Here is a 25214-nt window from a genome sequence, read left to right on the forward strand (position 1 = left end):
TGAAGAGGAGAGGATCCTGGTGGTTGAGTGGTGTCTGGGGCACTGCAACACACCACTTTAGTCTTGAATTCCTGTAGATGGGTGGCCCCTCCAAGGTCAATCAGCTGGTCCCATCGGGCTAGGGTCAACTGAGTACCAGTGATGGGCATTCTCAACAGGTGTTGTGGACATCGTGTCTGATGCTGGTGTTTGGGTATAGTGCTCACAAAACCCTGTCATTGCTGCAGTGTCCTTGTTTGACATTGTAGTGCGTCCCCTAGTTGGACTCCATGGTGAGTGGGGTCAGTGGGCACTGAATCTTTCTCTATATTATGGATCCCCCAAACCCTAATAAAAATAAAATAGTAAAAACTCATCTTATTGGTAAACAACCACTCCTTGAAGACTCTGAAAAGCAGTCTCCACCCCATTGTGCACCTTTACCTCGTTTTTTTATCGTGCATTCTTTGTTGGAAAACCTTTAGGGTAAATGTCTCCCTTTTTTATTCAGAAGGGATTAGAGGGGCTTGCTGGCTCATCAAATTCAGTCAAGAAGCTACGTTCTGGGGATATCTTGGTGTAAACAACCACAGCTAAACACAGTGAACTTCTCCTGAGTTCCAAGGCCATTGGGGATATACCCATTGAGGTTACTCCCCATGTTTCTTTGAATTCCTCACGAGGAATCATTGTTGAGAGGGACTTGAAGAAAATCCCTGAGTCAGAAATCCTCAAATTTTACTCCAGCCAAGGAATTTCAGCAGTTTGAAGGATCTCCACTTGTCAAGATAGAATTATGGTGCCAACCACTGTTCTCATTTTGATGTTTTCATCGCCACGTCCACCTGCCGCTGTTAAGGCAGGTTATTTGAACTGTAAGGTACGGCCATATATGCCCAATGCTCTCAAATGTTTCCAGTGCCAGCAGTTCGGTCATTCAAAAGCATCTTGTCATAATTCTGTGACGTGTGCTCATTGTGGTGGCTGTTAAAGTAAAATAAAATCTCAGAGATGTTTCAGTTAACACTTATATTTTATTATAGCTACATTATTGTGTATTGAGATGGTGCCAATATTTTAGCATGCGTAATAGTTGGGTTAAATAGTTTGTAAGCATGAATAAAGATACACTATTATGTAGACAAACAAACTTTGCAGGTTGTAGGTTCAATGTTAGAAAAAGCCAGCTTTAAAAAACAATCCATCTGTTGTTTTTTATCCAATTATTGGAATTTTCAAAATTGTTGCTCTGTATTTGAAAGTAGATTAATTTGTTTATTGTACATTTTAGCTCATTCTAAGACCAGTATTATGCAAATGCTAAAGCATGAAAGAAAATGAAAAATTAAATAATAGCAAGTAAAATAACTGCAACAAAACCTTCTTGCTTATTAACATGTTTTGCACTTTAAATATCTTCCCTCCCTCCCTTTATTATTTTGCAAAAAGCATAAAACATATGAGCCATTATCACAAGCTCTGATTTGATTATTTAGTAGTTGAGAATTGAAACTGAACAACATGCTGCTAGTGTTGCTTTTAATCTTAGTTTCAGTTTGTGCGTGTGTATTATGTTAATCAGTTTGTAACTTGTTGTAGTGCGTTCTAATTATAGTTAGTTTTCTAATTAGTTATATGTTGTACTCAGTGTTTCCAGGTATAAATTACAACACCTGACTTAAAATCATAAAAATATTTATAGTATGTTAAGTGCCATTTCTTTATAGGTTTGTTTTCCAAGTTGAGTTGAGCCTTTTTTTTTAAGTGGCTGAAATTAGTGATTTTTTTAAAGTCATTGGAGAAAATTTAGCCAACCCTAATTAGGTTGATGTTTCATTTCTTGGTTTAATTGTTTGACTTCATAGGACTTGTTAACTGACTTTATTTTTAGTACTAAATCGTAATTATACTTTTAAAAAATGTATATAAATTAAGTAAAATATGTTAAAGAGTGGGATATTTAAAGTATCTTAGTTTGAATGAATTGTAGTTATTGTAATAACTGATGTGTAATGTGTGAAAAGTCACTCTGGGTATGGAATGTTTCTTGCTATTTGTCTTACATATGTCCAGCTCCTTGACTATAAAGGGACTTTACATATTTTTGTCTAAACAGTGTGCTTTGAATGTGTATTAAGTTTGTTATTATGCTTTTTATTAGTTCTATTACCAGGTTGTATATAAGGTACTGTTTAGATGAATGTTGTTTAAGTTCCATGCCATGTTAGCATGTTTATTAGCTGTAACAAACAAAAGTATCCATTTCCAATGATGGGAAAAGTTTAAGTTAAGCTATCAATTTAAATTATTACATGGGCTTTATAAAGCCAAAGCTCTGAGCTACGTATACCACCTTCCATGGAAAATAATTCTTGAGCATTTCAGTCATGCTAAGAACTGCCCAATAATAACATATGGTAAATCTACATTTTTATTCATTAAGCAAGCCCACATTAAGGTAGTTTGAGGCTCTGGTGCACTTATTTTTTTTGAGGCCACTTGAATGGAGTACAAGCAAATTTGAAGTTAATTGTAATTAATACATATTAAGTTAATTACAGAATATGAGCTAATTATTCGAAGTAAATTAGAATATGATTCCTCTAACTTTTAAGGATGATATATTAAAATTAAATGATTATAATAATAATTATTTACTTGTACAACGTGTCAAGTAAGAATGAATTAGGCACATAAAAAACACTATAGTTATTGTACAACATTATGGAAGCATGCCAAAGCATTGCCCTAAATTCGTTTTTCCTTGCTTTGGCAGAAGCAAAATCTCTAATTAAATCTTCATAATAAATTTGCTGAAGCAATGTCCTTTCTATCATGAGCAAGGAAAGGGCATTTAAGCATTTATTTAACATCAAAGCACGCAATTCATTTTTTACTCTAGCCATTTTAGAAAAAGCTCTCTGCACTGTAATTTGTGGCGGTTAGACACAAGTATATTTTTAATGCCACGTCAGCATTAGGAAAAACAGATTTGAATTTATTTTTTCTGATTGCTTTGATACATTATTGGATAGATGGTGTTTCACTGTCAAAAAATTTCACAAACTGTACCATTTCATCAGGAAAAGAGCTGTCAAAATCTGGAGAGTATATATGTCTCTCAATTTTTTAGCTGCAGCATAAATTTCAGTCTCATTTAAATTTTTGAAATTAGATAGAAACAGAACTTCATTTCAGTCACTTTATATGCAGCAAGCCAAATTTTCCAAACACATTTGTAACTTGTCAACTACTGGTATAAAATTTTTAATGTGAAACTTCTGAGTTCCAGATAAACTAATTTCACCTTCAGAAGTCTCATTCTTTGTCAGCTTTCTTTTTCTCTTTCTAGAAATCTCACTCCTAAACTGTTCTTCTACTATATTTAAAAGCTGATGAGCTTGAATTTCGATTCTGTCAAATTCTTCACATAGTGAATTTACATATTCCTTCAGTAAACTGATAAGCTTCACAGTAGTAGACAGATCAAGGCTCTTTTCTTGAAGCATAGCACTTGTAGCATCAAATCTTTGAAGAATTTTATACCAAGACACTGTCATAAAAGCAATATCTAACGTTCTCAGTTTATTCATCTAAGCAGTAGTTTCATTTCTTACTGTTTGCCTTGCATCAATATCCTTAGATAAATCTTCAAGGTTGGAATAAATTCCGTCATAGTTTTCATACAGAATTTTTGTTGAAACCAATCTAGCTGACCAACTTGTTCCACTGAGGTTCCTAAAATTAACAGGCCTCCCAGCTTTGCTTCTTAAGCCATCAGAAATGTTTTGCCAACACTTGGTTGAAGAAGTACAAAAATTTCACACAGTTTGAAGAAAACTAAAAAAGCTTTGGTGCATATTCCCAACTTTCCATTGCATTCATTCCTACTAGATTTAATGAAAGTGCTGCACAAGGGATGTAATCAATATATTGGTTTATGTTCTTGAGATGCGCTTGTAGGTCATTGTATTTATCGGACATACTTGCTGCATTATCATATGATTGTCCACATGCATTTTGAATGTTGATTCCTATCTTATTTAATTTTTCTATGACAACTTCAGCCATTCATTTCCTGTATGCCTACTTGAAGAATCATAACTGACAAAATTCTCCTGTGTAATACCTCCCTTGTACATGTATTACAATATTATAGCTAACTGATCTGAGTGTGAGACATTGGGTGAGGAATGTACAATAATTGAAAAGTATTTAGCATCATGAACTTCATCAGCAATTGTCTTATGAATTTTATTAGCCATCAAAATAATAATTTCTTCATAAACTGTGGAGGATAAATACAAGGTAACTCTCTGGCCTTAATATCCATGCATTTCAAGGTACTTGGCCAATTCTAATTCAGCCCAAACTTTGCCATTCTTGAAATGTTCAGGCTTCTCTCTATCCCCTCTAAGTGCTAATCCTCTTCCACACAAGAATTTTAGACATTCAACAACTCTATGCAATACCTCCTGCCAATATCAGTCAAATTAATCTAGTCTGTATTGTGTAAGAATAACACAAATAACAGATAAAATATGAAGATTTATCAAAAAAAGAAAGAGTTAAATTGACAGTCTGGATTGTCAGTGAGGAACCTTCATTGTTTGGTGCCCTGGCACAATTGTTCCACGATTAATGAGGCCCTGCATTAAGTTACGTCACATTTTGAAATTTGAATGACAGTGCAATTAATTCCTAACAATTTAGTGTAGAATATTCTGCTTGCGAAATAAAATTTGTCATCAACATTATTCATGCCTGTGTGCACAGCTTTTCAAATGCAGTGCAGGAAGCATCTGCCATAAACAGGAGACAGATGAATGGTCAGACAGACATTATGGTTCACAATATATATTTATCAGATTGACATGTTGTATGATGGAAATTCTAAGATTATTTACAAGTGATCTAAGTCTTTCACATGTTATCCAGTCCTCTCACCAGCCCTTATTGCCTTATAACCCCTATTTTGTGTAATCTCTCCATATATCCCCATAGTTAGGCCTAAAATAGCTCATTTTCTGTATAAATACATATAATTGACAGTCTTCTATATTCTTATCAAATATTTTTATTACTTACACATATGGCAATGCTGCTTATGACACTAAATTTCAGTTTCACACTATAAGTAATTATTACCCTTCATTACAAAACTTTTTTCTTTTTTTCTCGAGGCTTGTTATCTTTTTTATAATGTTAAGTGGTTTTAAGTTTACATTCTAGAGGTATAGGTATGAAATCAGAAAGTACTGGCAGAACATGAAAAAAATGGTTTGTCCAGGATAACAATTTAATCGAGGTCCAAATGACAGAAAAATCCAGTAAACCCTTGTTGTCTCAATTAATAAAAACCTGAGTGGAGGTTCAAAAAAAAGGGATTGTTTAAAGCTTGATTCATTGTCAATTACAAAACTACTTAAATTCATGGTTTTGATTTTAAATGCTTTTAAGCCTGAAACAATTTTGAAAAAATTTTTGAAGATTTTGATTATGAGTTTGAAGTGATGTATGTTTGAAACACCTGTATATCTTATCATTAGTCAAAAAGTTGACTCAAATAACAATACTTCAGGTTAACTCTGCACAGCATTATAAATTAATAAAAGTCTTTAATAATGATGTAAAAAGTGTTGACTATCCTGTTAAACAACTTAACTGTTTCTTAAATATTTTGAACTTGAGACAATTTTGTGTTCTTCAGTTCATCACTAGTTCATCATATTTGCATGTCCCTAACTTGTGTCCTTGCAAAGATATATTTCATTTGTAATGAGTAAGAACAGGCTATATCTGTTAACATTTATTAGGGTATCTTAATCTAGCTAGCCATTCTTAATGGCTAAAGGCCCTTTTCTTTTCAATTGAGACTAGTTTAATGTCATTGCACTAAATACATAAATGTCTTAAATTATCCTAATGTATCCTCTGTCAACGTTTTGCCAGCAGTACTCTTCTAATGTGGCTATGAGAATAGAAAGTTTTCATGAGAAGACATAGGGTATCTAAACATTATTAATTACAAGAACTTCTGTGTAAATGTAAGTTTTCTTATTTTGTGGTATTTTCGAAATAACATGCCCTTCACAAGTCCTTTTTTATAGACAATTTCTCATTATTTTTCACTAGACTTCCTTATAGTTACTTCAGTTTTATGCATAGAATCTAATGGAAGACCTGCTTATCATGCATGAGCTATTATATTCAGTTGTTTATCCAAATACATTTCAAATAAATGTTTAAATATAAATTTATTATATATGTTTTTTAGAACGTATAAAACAGAAAGAGAAGGAAGAAGAATTAGCTCTGAAGATATGTTGTAGCTCTCCAGGTAAGTACTTCTTGAATGTAGATAAGTTTTTCACTATTAATATGAGCAAACACGATTAGATGCTGTCTTCCTCCAAAATGTTTACAACATCATTCATGACAAATCACCAAAAATATTAGATTTATAATGTTTACTACCTTCAGGTTAAAACAAACTTAGTATATTGTATAGTTCAAAGTAAAAAATAAAAATTTCATCTTCATCAAGTCACAGGCTCAAAAGCTATAGAGAAGTCACCCTTTAACATATGACTGATCACTTGAATTTAAATCTCTTTTGCTCAAAACATTTTGTTTCCAAAACATACTTATCTCTGCTGACACTTATAGCTATTACTCGACCTCCAGGATTTCTTCCTTTGCCCAGCTGAGCATTGTTCTAATTTTTTCTTGTATGTTCCAGTCTTTTATACTGCACACAATTGCCCTTGGAGATATTTGTCAGGATACTCTCCACCTACGTCAGTGTACACTTTATCCTGGTACTGTAAGTAAGCAACTCATTCAGATAATTTTATAAATTTTTCTCGAGAAAGCGTTTAGACACGTTTTTTTTAAAGAAGTGTTGCAATCGTTAACATCCTTGGGTACAATTTTTGTATTGCCTAGTTGATTTATGTTCAATAATATTTTAACAAATCTTAAAAAGAAAATCCTCTTATTTCGATGTGCCATTTTCAGGCATGAATGTCTTGGGTTACTTTTTCCAGCACGGAAGCTAATCAGACCTCCCCTATTCCACTTTTGTTATCTAGCATCCCTCAGAAGTCGAGGTGGGATCACTCTCAGTTAAGGCTATTCCATGATCTGATTCTTTGTGAGATGGAGACATATATTTGGTCAGTGGTGTCTCTTCGGTGGGTTCTGAGGCTGCTTTTGCCAATAATCCAGGAGGGAATTTAGACTCACTTTGTCTGGTGCCTTCATTTACTAGATTGTCTTCTCACTAGGCCAATTTCAATCAGCTACCTCCTGCTTCCTTTCTTCAGTTAGTCAATTGGGTTTATGAGGTTCTGAGGCTTTACCTGGTTGCTTTTGAGTTTACTCCTTCCTTGATGATGGAAAGGTCTGACAGATTATACTTAGTTTTCCACCTCCACATGATATTACAGTTCATGTAGGGGGGTTTACTGCTCAGTTACATGAAGGGATAGCTATGCCTTGTCCTCCTCATTTGTCAGAACAGCATGCTTTGGCTTACCATTGCCAGGAGGAAATACTTAGATTCCCAAAGACTTGATCTACTTTTGAAAATATGGGGTTCTAAAATGGAGCCTGTGATCACTTTGAACAAATCACAATTTTCTAGGAATTGTCTGACCCTCAGTACAGTTCTGAGATATTTATCTTCCCTCCAAGTTTTGTTGGAAGCCTCTCAGCAATCCCCACATCAATATGCTGAGGAACGGGTCCTTTACTGACTTCTACTTTGGTAAGATTGTTAGTTTCTGCTCTTTCTTTGGTTTCCAGGCTTGTGTGTTGTTTGGACTTATTGGGTAGAGATGTCTTGTTGGAGGGAGTTCATCTATCTGCTGCTGCCCTCCAAGAGTTAAATGAAGCCTCTTTTCCTTGACTCTTGATGTTTGTGGGTATTCCAGAGGCATTGGAATCAGGAACTGATGTTGCCTGTTTGCATTCTTCCTTGTCGTCGTTGGCCTCTCATCTTTCTTTGGCTCCTACTGGAAGTTATGGCACTACTATTCATCATATGTTCCAATCCATGGCTTCAGCTACTTGACTTATTGGTACCTAGAATAGATTCCGTCTTTATCCAAGATGCTCCTCCTCTCGGGTAATCCATCGCCAGCAACATCAGTGGGTCAGTGCCGGTGGGTCTATGGGAGCATGGTTACAACATTTTCTAGACATCTGGAATTCCTTCACCATAGATCCATAGGTACTCCAGGTTCTGGCATTGGGGTCTGTCATTCATTCAGTTCACATCTCTACCTCCATTATCCTCCCAACCTGTAGTACTTCCACCCTAAACAGATCTGAAGAGTGTAGATCTTCATTTCAGGGCTATCAGAGAGTTGTTGGTCAAGGGGGTGGTAGAGCTAGTCAATCCCATTTTTCTGGTATTTTATTCACATTTATTTGTTGTGCCCAAGGAGACGGGAGATTGGTGTCCAGTCGTTTGTCTTTCTTGTCTCAACTAATTCTTAGATCCTTCCAGGTTTGAGATTGAGTCCTTTTTCAATCTACATTGGCATTTTTCTCCAGGTCTGTGGATGACCAAGTTTGGTGTTGCCAATGCCTTTCTCCACATTCCTATAGCGGAGTCATCCCGCCACTATTTTTGTTTCAAGTACTAGGGTCAGATTCAACAGTACCGGGCTCTGCCCTTTGTACTAGCATCTGCACCATATGTCTTCTGCATTGTTGTACAAGCTTTTTCTTGTCACCTTCATCCTTTGGGCCTGGGCAACACCATTATTCAGTTGGCAGAATGACATACCCAGATTCCCCTTTCAGAAGACACCAAGGCTGGCTTTCTTATCAGAGCCAAGAAATCCATTCTCATGCTGACTCAGTACATTGTCCCTCTGGGTGTCTTTCTTTCATGTATTTAAGTCAGGCTCTTACTCACATTTCCCTCTCCTACTGTATAGATGGTTCTCTCTTGTGGGGATGTGGGCATCCATTGACTCTCTAATTCCTTTGGAACAAGCACACATGCAATCCCTTCGGTAGTTGTTGCACGACCAATGGATCATGAACTACAACCAACTGGATTATCCAATCTCCTTACTCAGGAGCAACATCTTAGACTTCGAGTGGTGGTTGGATTGGAGCAACACTACAATAGGTGTTCCTGTACCACCCCGTCATCCCAAGATTGATCTCTTCACAGATGCCTTGCATCTGAGATGGGGTGCATGTATCAACAGTCAGGAATTACATGGTCTATGGACGGACAATGAATCTTCCTTCCACATTATTATTTTAAAACTTGCTGTTCAACAGGCAGTGAACTTGGTTCACCTATTGCACTGTTTCCAGATCACTGTTCCTTAGGACTCCCTAATGTGTGTTACCCCCCAGATTCTACTAGTGGAGCTAAGGAGTCTTTCCCACACCTGGATTCCAGTCACTGGGGTGGCAGACAGAGGCTTTTCCTCTAGAATGTTAGAGTGAATTGCTACACTCTTGGAACAGAGGGCAAAGTTGGGGCCCTCCTACCCAGGTCCCTGGATGTTTTTTTTCTAGATGTCAGTAGGAGCAGCACCAGCCTATGCAGGAGCCTACTCATAATACTGATTCAGATTAGATGCTTGGCTATCCAGTTAGGGTGTGCATGGCCTTTCTTTTTGAGTAATTCAGTACATTGTTCATGGACGGGGGTCCACTATCTCCTCGTAATTCAGAATGCAAAGTGGTCCCATTCTGGATCCTTGGTTGAGCACAGTTGTTCCACATCCTCCCCATAATTCCAGGAGCAAGTGGAATGCTCCTTGCCCACTCGGTTGGGGAGTGAGGATAAATGTTCATAATTCCAGACCAGATGAGTTCTGCTGTTCCTTTGGTTGAGTAAGGCATACATGATCCTGTCACTCCGTGTCTTGGGTGTTGCCTTTCGGGCATCTTCATATAGAGGAGAATTTTCGTCTGCTTCGGTGTTGCTTACTTTCTCGTTGTAATTATGGTGGTTCAGGATGTGCCACTCTATGGTTACAGGTTGGGATCCAATCAAAAGTATATACATAATGTTGTGGTCCAATTGCTCTAGCCACCAATGTGGAATATAGGGACCAAGTCTTCTTAATTCCAACCCCGAGTAATGGAACCTTGTCTATCTGGTTGAGGTTGGCCTATAGTGATAATCACTCATGTAAAATTCCACCCACAATACAGGAATGAAATTCAGGGTGACAAGCATACCTGTTCTGGATGTAGTGCAGTTCCCCTACTAGGGTGCTAATCTTCTATTGGCACACCCATGATCTGTGCAGATGCTTTCTGTACAGATGATGCCCTCACTGGTCCCTCCATCTCCTCAATGTGGGATTCTAGCTATAAATGCCAGCAGAGTTAACATTTTCTTAAATTGAAAATATATTTCCAATAATATTTACCTCTGCTGACACTCTCCTACCCTTCCTTCCCACTGAGAGCCGGTGTTAGAGACTGGGATGGAGTCAGTCTTAAAAAAGTGATAACATTTTCTGAATGAGGTACTTATATACAGTACCAGGATAGAGGACGCGTTGACTTAGGTGGAGAGTATCATGAGACAAATATCACCAAGGGCAATTGAGTGGAGTATAAAGAACTGGGGCAAGTGAGAAAAAATCAGACCAATGCTTAGATGAGCGAAGGAAAAACCCTGGAGGTTGAGTAATAGCTATAAGTGTCAGCTGAGGTAAGTATTATTGGAAATACATTTTCAATTTAGGAAAATGTTAACTTTAGAGACTTGCTGTAGATGTCATTTTATTAGAAATTACAGCAGGATTCCCATTGAAGTGCATTTGGGAAATAAACAAGTTATCCTGTAACAAATGTTTTGACAATTGGATAAAATCCCTAAAGTTAAAGATCTTACAACATTTCCATGGAATGATCATTATCTCTGCTTTTTATTTACCAAGTTAAAGTAAGATAATATTTTTAATTAAAAAAAAAATCAGTCTTAATCTACCCCTTTTATTCAAACAACTTGGCTACATTGGAGGAGAGTCAGGTTATTTCTTCTAGGTGAATCATAATATTTGTGTGATACTTGGGTAAGTGATGCCTTGAAGTTGTCTTTTATTACCAGCATTGGTCACATGAAGAATTCACGAGGCAATACTGCTCCCCTTCCGGTCAGTTGATAATAATTAACTTCACTCATAATGCTTCACCTGGGAAAAAAAACTGTGTAGAGTGTAGTGAAGAAAGTGCCATGGAAAAAGGAAATAAGTGAAGTAATACAGAATTTTGGAACATGACATCATTCACCTAACAATAATTCATTTTGTAGATGGATTGACCAAATTGGAAAAAGTTGCTGAAAAGAAAAGTATGGTGTAAACAGCAGGTAGTAATTTGAAGAGAAAACTGGAAACTGTTTGTGCTCCAAGCTTAGACTCCATTATAACATATTCTTTTGAGCAGAATATTAAAAACATGGAAAAGTCTGAGGAAGAGCTGAGAAAATTAAAGGAAATATTCCACTCCCATGAAGTAAAGTAGAAAATGCTTTCAGGATCTCATAACACTTAGGCTACCCTAGAAAGCACTTAAAGAAAAAGTTGAAGCTACAAAGTCTTATGAGTACAGTCAGTGACAACTTGGACAAAATAATTCAAGTGATAGGAATTGTGAAAGATAGGAGATAAGCAGAAGAGGTTTATTATTCTCAAGCTGAAAGGTATTATACATTTGCATCTTTGAAACCCTTCTGGCTAATTTGTGCAGCTCATAAAGATACACATGGTATATGTATTTATGTCTGTCACCAATATACAAAGTTGATGGTATCATCTTTTCCATTAAAATATTAAAATTAATTCAAATTAATAAGCAAAACTGTGTGATCAATATAACAGGAAAACCAATTTCCAATATCTCTGTAATGGTAAGATTTTAATCTCAGAGGATATGTTTTTATTCTACAAGATTACTTTCCAAAGTATAACTTTCATTTTTGTTACTGAATAATCATTAGAATTGCTGAATACTTAAAGCAAAGGTTCTAGTTAATATCAACTATTAAGGGTGTACTATGCCTGCATGGATTCATCTTCATTTCTGAGACCCTGCTTCAAGTTTGTTATTATTCTCCACCACTTGTGTGTGGTCTAGTTGTTATTGTGTCTGTCTGTAAATCCAATGGTTTGTAATTTGTGTCTCATTGCCACAAAAACTCACTCCATTCTTTGGGACTGTGGGTTTGTTATAAAGAGTGACATTCAACTATTACTTTACAATTACAATAGCTTAAGTTTTTGCATGAGTGCTGTTGACTAGCTGCCTTCCCTGTACTATTCTATAATATCAAAATTAAGAATGCCTAGTGTATCTTTACCCAAAACAAGCAAACCTTATCCATCAATGCATCAGAAGCTGTCAGAATCATCTGAGATTGTACATATAAACTCCAAATATGTGAAAAAACATTTGATTCCTATATGACAAGAAGGTTTTTTTTTGTATCTATAAATACATACTAGATTGGAATGAATGGAAACTCTTCTGAACAGTTTAAGAACTATTCATAAGATTCATGCAGCCAGGAGAAAAATCACATTGGGCTACTGGCCAAGAAAGAAGCCAGTGGCCAGAGAATGATGACAAATGCTGGATGCTATGTAGTGTTCAGTCTTGCTTGATCATCCACATGAAGCTACAAGTTTTCAAAAAGGAGTAAAACTGTGGAACTAGAAAAAGGAACATTGACTGGTGTAGTTTCACTTGGAAGAAAATTAACTGGTGCTACTGTGATATCTTTATTATGTTGTCTAATTCAAGTAAAACATTCAGGCTGTTTACAATGTATCACAGTTTTTAACTTAAACTTTATCACTAAGTCTTACCCTACAGTATTATATTCAGAAGCACAGTTGAAATCAAGAACAGGAGCCTTACATGACAGCACACTCCAGAAAGCCCTTAAAGATGACTTCTTGATCATCAAGCTCTCACCATAATACTCATCATCATGATGTCATCATCAAGTTCTTACTGGGGTACGTGTCATTATATAAATGCTATATCCAGCTTACAATCTTGAAAACAGCAGACGTGAGACAGTTTATGGAAGTTACCCAAAATGTTGTTGCTCACCAACTATTTCGACCAAAGGATTCAGTGCTTCTAAGGTTGATGGAATCCATAATAAGCCTTATCTCAACCAAAATGTTGTTATGGAACATCTTTGCTTTTTTTATGAAAACATTTCGTTTATAGTTTTTTCTTTGTTTTTCATACAATTTCAGTAGAATTACACTTATCAAAAGGTTTTATTGTAAATAGTCTTTGAACAAAAGGTTGATTAAGAGTTTGGAGGCTTTCTATAAACCATTTGTGAAACTTTTAACTCCATGACCTGATCAAGCTGAAAATCACGTATTTGGTATTTTCCTTGAATTAACATTACTTAATGAGTTTGGTGTAAATGAGCTATTGTGGTTTGTCACAGAATGATCCCACTATTAGCTATATCTTTATTTAGCCACTATGACAATTGCAGATGTGTGTTAAGTTTTGATGATATGTTACACAGCAAATATTATAATGTCTTGATTTTAAAAATCATAACCCCCACTGGCTCAGAAGTAAGCTAGATTGCTTATAATGCTGTAAATCAGAGTGGGCACAGTACAGATAATGAAATACGCAGTTTTGTGCTTATACACAAACAAAACAAATCAGCAAAGTTATGGGCAGTTTTTCAGCTATGTCAAAATCTTATACTCTAATATTAAATTTTCTATGCAAATTATAGAGGTTATCACATCTGTTGATTTTTATATGTATTTCTTTTTTTAATTTTGCTCAAAGATCTTTGAAAATAATGTTTGTTATTAAGCTATACCATTTTATGTTAGATAACACCATCTTTTTCAATGATAATATCTGGACTCAGTGTGACAAAGTGTCTACAAGATGCAAAAGGGGGGATCTCTTGTTTGATTATAATAATTTATCAATGCATGTTGTCTGCATTTGATTCACAGGTGTAGGCAGAGGATTACATTTATCCCAATGATGCTCAATGGAAGTGAGATCTGATGATTGTGTTTGCCATGGTCATGCTCTGCAAACTAATTTCGAACAATGATATAAGTATGATGAATTGTTATGTTATCCATCAAAGTTTGAATGCAGTATTCTGTGGTAGACATGACTGACAACAATGTTTAGGTGTATTTTAGATGTTATTTACCATATTATAGGAATTGACAAACCTGATATATTTCACTAGAATGGTCCACACACCATTACACCACCTCCAACACTATATACTGTCAGAACAGCACAAGTTAGGTCAAGTGGTTCATAATGTTTTACTTATTTATTTCAGTACAAAATGCAGAAAAAAATGATTCATTAAATATCACTAAACATTTTCATTTATTTATTGTTCTCTGTGCACCCTATTGGTGTTTGAAATAAGTGATTTTTGGGCATTGGCTGCCAGAAGAGAATTTTCTCACTGCTGTTTGTATGGATATTCACAGATCCTGACCTCTGTTGAAGGAATTGGTTATCTGAGAAACCATATAGTTTATCATCTGTCTTACTAATACAAACCCATATAATCATCTTTGTCTGCCACCAGTGGTTGGCAGCCACAGATTTTCTTACTGGTGAATGTATTCCCTCTCATTTGCCACTGTTCATAGACTTTGATGACATATATGTCTTAGAGTAAGTAAACAAAGAAATGGTCTTTGATAACTCTCCTCCTGCTTGAACATGCACAAACTATCATGCCCCTTTGAAAATAAAAATAAAGCCTTGCTCTTACCCATTTCTTGCATGCTATATTTATGCATTCTATAGACTCAAGCAGTCACCTGAAAAATTACATGATTAGTATTTTGCATGTGCAAATTATTGAAATGTTATCCAATTGTGTGCACAGGGAGGCTAGTGAAATAGCTAGTTTATGAATTTTTTGTTGGAAAACATTAATTATTTTCAATTGTTTGTTTTATTATATTATGTATTAAATTAAATACAATATTTACTTTCTGGCCATTGAATGCTATTTATAAGATTTAAAGGATTGTTTATCATTCTTTGTTACATCTGTGAATTGTTTTCATAGGGAAACAAAAGTACTTCAAATCAAGACATGAAAAAGTGCATTTTAGAAAGCTCTGTTTTTCATTTAATGTTTCAATTACATAGTTGCATGACATCATAAGGGAACATACTTATTTTCCATAGAAATCTAGTGTAATTTGTATGTAATGAAGATTGTCAGAAAATCAGATGTTTTCTTCTTGCAGAGTCTTCATGTATTTTTACAACATCAGATGTTAATATACCTGTAGTATCAAGTGTATCACCCACTCCAGGATCATCAGTTATGATCATTCCTTCTCAGTCAAGTGTTCAGCCATATAATCCAGAAAAAACTAAATCATCAGGTACTCACCACTTAGCTAGCCTAATTTGTCAAGTTGTAGTTCTGTTCATTTATTACTGAATAATTACATGGCAGTCTAATTAGACTGAACTAAATTATGTAGACCAGTTTCCCTTTAGATGGGTATTTATTGCCTTAAGTGTTTTTGTTTTCTTTTAACACTCGATGAAGCATAAAAGACAATCATCTGTTAGTTTAAAGGTTTATGAACAATGCCTGAAGAACTTAGGCAGCACATTCAAAACATAATAATTAAATCCAGCTAAACTAAAGACTTGCTGAAGGTTCACCCAAATATGTCAAAACAAAGTTGTCTATAAAACATTCCTCTGACTGTATTTATTTTCTTAACTTTACATATTTTAAGGCATCTTTCATTTTGTTTTCTTGTATATAATTTATAAAAATTGAACAGAAATTTGTTATGAGGTGGCTTAAAAAAAACCATGTTGAATTCAACCTGAGTCTTAGAATAAAAATAAAAACTAAGTGAATTTTAAAAATAATTTTCATTAACTTACTTAAGCTAGAGATGGTAATGATTCTACATTGGTGTATGCGTTTTGTCCACTTTTTGGTGAGCCCACTACTTGTAGATAACATTTGATATGAGCTTTTATCTGATCTAACATAGATCTACCTCGTATAGATATCATTTTAATGGTGAGTTTTTGTCTGATTTGACATAAATCTGCCTCTTGTAGATAATATTTGAAGTGAGTATTTGTCTGATTTAATGTAGATCTCCCTTTGGTGGATAACATTTTGATGTGAATTTTTGAGTGACTTTACCCTGTCACTGCTGAATTTTCTTATGGACAGTTCTCTACGGTGCCAGAATTTTTGGTGAAAAATGCCTATTTTGAAACGAGTTATTTTAAACTCCCTAAATCACCCTAAAATGCACATATATATGCACTGCAAATGTTAGAAAAGAATATTAAAACAATAAACACAACATTTTAGAGTAAAAATAATGTAGTTTTACTACCTTTTTACTTGTAATGTCTGAAATGCTTAACTGTGTGGTACTTCATGAAGCAGTCTGGAAGACACATGGGCAGGCATTGCCCCCTCCCATCCTTACAATTCATGTATCCATGTCTGTTTTGTTTCCTCTTTAGATGTGAAGGGCTTTCACAGCACACTACACAGTTAGGCTTGTATTTAGGATATAGATAAGTCATTGGAAAGTGATGCCCTGTCAGTCACTCCTCCCTATCCTCTAGGTTATCCGTCGACCTCTTCCCTTTCTTTCCAAATTTATTCGGAGGAATAGAAGCACGGAGTTTGGTTGCCACCTTTTCCCTGAATGAATGTGGCTCCAATTTTGAACTAGGGTTGGCAATTGTGTACAGTATGTAGGAGTTGACAAGTGCTGCCTCTCTGATGAAGTGATAAATTGCGTGGTACCACTTTTTGTGTCTATATGGGTAGCTGGTACATTTCTAGTCAAACAAGTCAACTCCTCCCATTGAAACATTGTAATTGCAGGCTACATTTTGTTTTTTCACATCCCTAAATCCAGTCTTTGACTGCTTAGATCGAATTTCTTTCTGAGTGTAGCCATTATTATTGATTATCGAGAGGAAGTTGACCCTTGCAATGTCATGCCAGGAGCAGACAAGCATATCATCCTTTCTGTAATAAACAGGATCATCACCTTTCTTCATCTGTAACCTTGCTGGTTTAGTTTCTTTTGGAAGTCCCCTTCTATTCAATCTCACAGTTCCACAGGCACCAGTACCCTGTTCCTTGAGGGCTTCATAAAGGCCAGGGCTGGAATAGAAGTTATCAACGTATAAACGGTGGACGAGATTCAAGTATCCATTATTGCCCATCAGTTTCATAACAACATTATGACCCAAGCCTTACTCTGGTGCCACAGGGTTGTTGTCTCTACCAGTATAAACATCCCAGTCTAACAGATAACCCAACTTGCTCTCACACAATGACCACAGTTTTATACCCCACCTTGTGGGTTTGTTTGGTATTTATTGAGGAAAGTATATCCTTATCTTGAATTTCCTCATCAATTCATCAGTTGTAAGTTCACGATGTGGAATGTAATACTGCTTATACAGTGGCTTCACAATGTTCATTAGGGGAGCAATTTTATACAAAGGATCATATCCTTCCTCTCCATATGGAACCCTTTGAGAATTTTCACAAAAATGGAGGAATGAATTGATCAACTGGTAACGATTGCATGGGGACTGGGCTATACCCCCAGTTGCCCAGTATTCACTAATCCTTGGCTTGGAACACAATCCCATCATTATCTGCAAGCCAACATAGGCTTTGATTTCACCTGTAGTACACTCAACCCAATCATTGTAGCAAGAATTTTCAGGGAGGTCTGCCACATTATCAAAGAACTCTAGGACACAGGTGTTAGTCATTTCACAAATGAGCTCAAATGCTTCCTGAGGGAATAACAAGTAAAAATAATCTACAGGGTGGTTACCGTCTGACAAAGGTGGAATCACAGGACCAGCATAAGCTGGGCACCAAATTGGGATATAATTGTCATAATTATCATTAATGACCCACTCATGATCAGTATCAGCCACGCCGTCTTGGCTACTATAATCATCATCACTGTCCCCATGCGCTACATCATGTGTATTATCATTACTTACAGCATTATCGGTATCCGTGTCACTGTTTCCCAAATCGTCATCTCCAAATTCACTCAATTCTGAGTCTGAATCTCGCATTATTTCACTCAATACATCCTTCGTAGCAAGCCATTGTTTTTGTGTACATTTATCTGCTGACATGATTCCAGTCAGTGCCCTCAAATTAGGTCAAAAGTAAAGAATTTCACAAAAATAACACCCATGATCGAGGAAACTACACTAAATTACATTGTGGTTGCCTAGAAACCATGCAGGTGCAGCACAGAGTAAATTACAGACCAGTAAATAGAACTATCTCAGTAATTCGACTTAAGTTGCATTTGGCACTCTACCTGGAATTCGACTAAAGTCGCATTCGGCACTCTACCTGGAATTCAGTGAAAGGGTTAATATTGATTTGCCTTTTGTAGATAACATTTTAATGTGAGTTTTTGTCTGATTTAATGTTAATCTACATCTTGTAGATAACATTTTAATGTGAGTTTTTGTCTAATTTAACATTAATCTAACCTTATGTAGATCTACCGCTTCTAGATAACATTTTAATTGGAGTTTTTGTCTGATTTAACATTGATCTGCCTCTTGTAGATAATATTTTTTGGGAGTTTTTGTCTAACCTGATGTAGAACTACCACTTCTAGATAACATTGTATGGGAGTTTTTGTCTCATTTACCATTGATCTGCCTCTTGTAAATGATATTTTATGGGAGTTTTTGTCTGATTTAACATTGATCGGCTTCTTGTAGATAATATTTTAATGGGAGTTTTGTCTAATTTAACATTGATCTGCCTCTTGTAGATAACATTTTAATGTGAGTTTTTGTCTGATTTAATGTTGATCTGCTTCTTGTATGTAACATTTTAATGGGAGTTTATGCCTAATTTATTGTTTTCTGTCTGTTATGGATAATGTTTTAATGCAAGCTTTTGTCTAATCTGGTATAGATCTATCACTTATAGATAAAATTTTAATGTTTTTGTCAAATAGGATACAGATCTGACACTTGAAGGTAATATTTTAATGTGAGCTTTTGCGCACTTGAACATAAACATGCTGTTTGCAGGTAACAATCAAATTAGGTATATCTAAAACATTAAAAGTCTTTTCTTGTTGAGCTTGCTCTCGTACTGTCAACAGTTATGTGACTTGACAAAATGCAGCGTGTTCATCCAATTTGTTCCAATTGACAAATGGAAATATGTACATACCTTTCAACTCGTCATAGAAATCCACTATATGTATAGTTTCAAGTCTTTATCTTTTCACTTATAATTTCTTTTTAATTTCCCTTTCAAATTCTCTGTCTATCCTGATTTATGCCCATATATTAACTGATGATTGGGGGGCTTTACAAAGGTATTTTGGCAGACTACCATTTTGTTTATAACCTTTCAAAATTCAGGCAACTAGTTAAACTTATAAAAATTATTAAACCATTTAAATGTGATTTTTAAAACAAACATGATATATAATTATTTAAAATAAAATTAAGACTGTCTCTCTAAATTTGGCATATTTAGGTAAGAAACCACCATACTCGCTATAGTTGATCAAGCAGACAATACTATGAACAAAAATTCCACGTACACTGTAAGGAAAATTGTGAACCAATTTCAAATTAAGCATTGTTAGAGTATAGTGTAAACTGAGCTCTTTCTAACAACTATATACACTTGTATTAACTAACTACATGTATGTTGTAGATCTCAAGGCAAAGTATAGAAGGTGGGAGTGGCAAATGTCAAGGGTTAGTAAGTTTCTGTATGTTTCCCAGACAACCCAGCTTAAAGACTTTAGATCTCACGTGAAAATTATATCAATCATATGCACTTATTGCGTAGAAACTCCTGTATATGCCAGCTTGTGTGTCTAAGAGAGAAATGGTGCTAAAGTCGAGATTTTTCAAAGTGTGTGGATCACGTGACATGAAAAACTACAGTATCAGTATTTTTTTGAAAGGTTTCCTTTGAAACAAATTACTTCAAAATTACATAATATAAAAATTCAAATCATAACGTATATTATAATATTAATTTCATTTTCATATATTGATAGTAAAGTGGTTTAATTAAATTTTGAATGTAACACTACCATATGCAGAAAAAAATTTAAAAATGGTGCCAAGGACCATAGGGTTAAAGAACATACATAAGCTTTATTTTCCCACCATAATCTAGATTTTCTTGTTGATAGTCATGCTGTTTACATGGCTCACTATGAATTCTGAAGTCACTTTCAGTACTGCTGGTGAGATGAATGCTTTTCTTCCCGAGTGTTCTTTTTTGGTCCAGTATCTTATCAGGCTGATCCACTCACTTAGTTCTCCAATGATTTCAGTCCATTGGCTTTTATACTCTAGCTATAAATTATGCTCAGACTCTGCTTGATCACATTTTTTACTTGTCATGGTCTAGCTTGTCACCTTCTGAAGAACCCAGTTTTTGGTTCCCTCCTCTATCGTATTATGAATATTCTGGCTTTTACTATTTGAAAGGTGAACCTACCTGAATTGAATTTTATATTTTTGGAATTATAATGAATTAAAACAGATACATACTTCTGATATACATTTCCATCCATCTCCCCACAACCGGGAGATTGTGTGAAATCTGAATTATGACAAGAAAATTAGCTTATGTGCATACTCCTGATGTATACACAGTAAATCATTTGGGAGAGTGGAAAACTCTGGGAAAGATGACATATCATATGCATTCTGACAAGGGCATTCAAAACCTAAAGTCACATGACTGATGAAAACAGGAGAGCAAACTCAACAAAGAAATTCTTCTAGTATTTCAGTTGTATTAAAATACATGTTTGAAATTCATTTTAGTTCTAAATATGTAAAATTGTATTCTAGTTTTGTCTGATATGAGATAAATCTGTAGCTTGTAGATGATTTTTTAATATGCGTTTTTTACAGAAACACCCAAAAGAAGTCGATGTGAAACCAAAAATCAAACTTCTTCTGATGAGGATGATTTTCAACTGCCCAAAAGGTTTCGTATTCCCATCAGTGCCAAATCACCTGTAAGTTACAAGCTGTGTTATTTTATTGAACCTTTAGTGCCTTCTTTGTTCTGGCACATGAAATTTACATATAAATGAGGAAAAACAAAATTTAGAAGAGATTTATAATACAGTTTTTATTACATTGCTGTAAGTATAAATAGCAATATATTTTGTTAACAGAGTTACTTCTGCTAAACAGTGTTGAATGAGTGATAAAAATTCTTACATACAAGGCAAGTTTAAGTTATTATCTATTTCAGTACTAGCTGGAGTACCCATCCTTTGGATAAGAGTTATGTAAATTCATGTTTAATGAAAGGTTATCTTATGACATGAAAAGTTGCTTCCCTATATGTAATTGTAAAAAATGCAAAAACACCCATAAAAACTGCAAAACATAAAATGTGAAACTGCAAGTTTCCAAGTATCTCCACGTGGACCTAATGAACCTCCATACCAATTTTGATGAAGATCCATCCACACGCTGCAAAGTAGTTACATGGACACACAACAGACAGCACTATTATATTTATATAGACACATAGTACTTTAATCTCCATACTAGCTGGAATACCCATCCCATGGATGTTATGTAAATTCATGATTAATGAAAGTTTATTTTAGGACACAAAAAGTTGCTTCCCTTATATGTAATTGTAAAAAAATGCCCATAAAAACTGCAAAACACAAAATGTGAAACTGCAAATTTGCATGTACCCTTGCATGGACACAACAAACCTTCATAACAAATTTGGTGAAGATCCATTTACAGGGGATGAAGTAGTGGAACAAAACAAAAAAACTCCCATAAAAAACCACAAAATGCAAAACTAAAAATGTGTATGTACCCTCGCATGGACCTAATGAACCTCCATACAAATTTTGGTGAAGCTTAACCACCTTCATGCAAAGTAGTTATATGGACAGACAACAGGCAGTACCATTATATTTATATAGATTCCTTAAATGTTCAACTTATTTTGTAATATTTTTTAATCTACCCAAGTTTTACTTGTTTCTGTGTTTCTGATCACCAAGTAGCTGTTGAATGTGATGACATCACGAGGAGAAACAAAGCAGTTCCTTGTGCAGAATCCTTCAAGTATTTCACCCCAACTGTCTAGTGTAGGAGTGTCCAGCTGTCATATCATTTCTCCAACCTCTAGCTTGATCCTGCCAGCTGCAAGTAGTTCAGCATCAAACTCTCAAAGATCACCCTTAACTGTCAGCTCATCACATTCTCCAGCAAGTAATAATACAGCTTCTTCAGTTATTGCAAATGGTCAGCCAGTAACTTCGTCTCCATCCGTACATCCAACAGTGTCTGGACAAGTGACTACAGCTAATACTGAAGTACTTCCTAAAGTTAAAAGAAGGTGTTTGTAATTTTTGATTGGTTTATTAGTATTTTTCATCAGTGTTTGTGGGTATTCATGTAGTATTAAACATCACATTCCAAATAACACTATAGTTTCATTAACCAGCATCAATGGGTCAAAGCACTTGGTTATTTGTAGGAACTATATTCCACATTATACTTATAATAAAGAAATCAATATCAATATTGCAATTAATACCACTAATCATTGCTGTGGTCCCATTATTTCACAGTTGTTTTTTATCAGTTCTTTACAGTGAGTGTTGTAACAAGCCAAATCATAAACTTACTCGTTAAGATGCAGTATATGGGTTTTTCTGATAGGTGAATGGTATAAAATCAAGTGAGTGATTTGGGAGTTAAAAATTTTATTTGTACAGATATCTTTTTTTTCTGCAAGAAGAAAAATCTGTTCTATTTTATTTTATAAAAATAAATTGAGGTAACAATTTTCTTAATGTCAGTTCTTATTATACAGACAGTTTAACCTGATATTATCAATTAAACTAAGTAGATGGAGATGAAAATTACAGTATTACATGCAGTATAAAATTATGTAGAGGTTCCATAAATGTAACCAAGGAATTTGAAGGTTGTACTTTTAAAATTTCTATGGAATTAGGTTGTTTGAGGAAATGTATTAAAAAATATGAGGACTTTATGTTCTGTATAAAGTGGGTAACTTGTGTTACTGGTAAAATTAGTTCTAATAAATTATACAAGATTAAAATAGCTACTCGTACTAGGTCTTTTAGATGGTTTGTACGGGGTGTGGAAATTCTGGAAAGAAATAAGATAAAGGTATCTAGGCCTGGAGTAGCTATGGAATTCTGTCAAAAAAAAAAGCTTGCCAGAAATAGATAGAAGGGAATAGAGAGATAGGAGTTAGAAACAGATACATTTTATTGATCAGAACATAACACATCTGCATGTGATAATCGAGGAAACACAAATAGTAACTGAACAAAGCCATATAGCTACACCTGATAGCAAGCAATATCTAAAAGCACTGTTAATCCTGTATTTATTCATTTATTTATATTTTAATTTATGTTTGATTCCCTTTAGTTTTTTTTAGCCTGTAGATATGTGTCCACATACTTCTTTTGTAACAAAAACTTGACTGAAATGGACACAGGACTTGTTACTGAGACAACCAACAGTTGTCATTTATGAAAAGTTTTCTTCCACTAAACTCATCTGATCAACCTTATTGGCACTGGTTGTACTGATGTGATCTGCAAAGTGATAGTAGTGTTAGTTTGTCCTGGTTTGACAATCCAACTTATTTAAAACATAACTGCAAACCATAACTGTATCAAACATTTGAGGTCTATTTCAAGAATGACATGTAATGGAGAAAATATCAGTAGAACATGATACTCATAGAAAAGCATCTTACCTTGCCTTTTGTTACTACATCATGTTTATTTGTGCCATCCACATAACAATGTCACCCCCGTTACTAAAATTGTAATGGGCACACAGTAATTGAACTATTCTATCTGGGTAAATGGATTTTGGCTTTTATGACTTCTCCTATTTCAAGTAATCAAGTGTGATGTGATGTGACAAACACTGGCTTTTATATAGGTTGGATTTTTTTGCACCTACTCCAAACCTCTTCCAAGCTACAAAAAAGTGAAACAGCTGCAGCTGTCAAGTTTCATGTAACATGTTAAATATTTTTAACACATTTTATTTAGCAAATGTTGTCTTAAATATATAATGCAAAGATCAGTTTTCTTAATTATTTGAAAATTCTAAGCCTGTTTACTTTTTTGTACATTTCACTACATTTTAGTTTTCATGTTTGCAAATATCTTTCAATAGTTTTTAGAATGAGATGAGGCTCACACACCAGTAAAGTAAAATTCTCATTCTAAAGTGCAACTATGGTGAGGTGTGATTTAGTTTATATATCTATTTCAGTATATATAAAATAGTCAGCTGTGATGTGAAAATAATGCATTTTATTTGTAATCATATTCATCATATTTGATTTCAGTCTTCCTAAGATATTTTTTGGTACTCGTACACACAAGCAGATTACTCAGATTGTGAGAGAATTGAAGAAAACAGCATATGGCAACTGCAAGTAAGTTTTTTCTGCAATTATTTAAGTGGTGGTGTTCATAAAAAAGATTAATAAAACTTTTCACCCTAGTGGCACAGTGGTAAGTCTGTGGAGTTATAATGCTAGAAACTAGGTTTTGATACTCATGGTGGGCACAGCACAGATAGCTCATTCTGTAGTTTTTTGCTTAACTACAAACAAACAAATAATAAACATTTTCTAGCTCTTGGTAATATTATTTTTGAACTTATAATTTACTGAAACAGTGATTTGCTTTCTGAGTATGCTGAAATAAAGTATTATATTTATCTTTTGATCTTAATGATCTAGAAATACAATGCTTTGCATTTTCCAATACAATATCATTCTTTTTCAAAGTACAGTTGCTAATAATAACGATAATTAAACAAATAAAACACTAAACAGTAATCATGGGGAGAAACTACAGCAAGAAAACCCAACAGGGAAAAAAAAAGGTAAAATCAGTATTACAAACACATTATACATTTTTTAATATGTTCATATTACTGATTTTACTTTTTTTTTTTCCCCCGTTGGGTTTTCTTGCTGTAGTTTCTCCCCATGATTACTGTTTAGTGTTTTATTTGTTTAATTATCGTTATATTTAGCAACTGTACTTTGAAAATGTATAAAAACTGATGTAAATATCATACTTCCATTCACATAATAGCTGTTT

General features: G+C 34.7%; 1 protein-coding gene across 1 annotated transcript in view; it reads left to right on the forward strand.

Moving 5' to 3' along the window:
• LOC106460671 (Fanconi anemia group J protein-like) overlaps positions 1-25214 on the forward strand; it is a 74448-nt gene that overhangs the window by 8191 nt on the left and 41043 nt on the right. Inside the window, exons 4-8 of the mRNA XM_022387431.1 lie at positions 6257-6319; positions 15264-15404; positions 20974-21080; positions 22104-22438; positions 24449-24538. Coding sequence (XP_022243139.1) covers positions 6257-6319; positions 15264-15404; positions 20974-21080; positions 22104-22438; positions 24449-24538 — 736 coding nt within the window. The remainder of the gene's footprint in view (positions 1-6256; positions 6320-15263; positions 15405-20973; positions 21081-22103; positions 22439-24448; positions 24539-25214) is intronic.

Source organism: Limulus polyphemus, unplaced genomic scaffold (genome assembly GCF_000517525.1).
Source record: "Limulus polyphemus unplaced genomic scaffold, Limulus_polyphemus-2.1.2 Scaffold813, whole genome shotgun sequence".
In the NCBI taxonomy this organism is placed as follows: domain Eukaryota; kingdom Metazoa; phylum Arthropoda; class Merostomata; order Xiphosura; family Limulidae; genus Limulus; species Limulus polyphemus.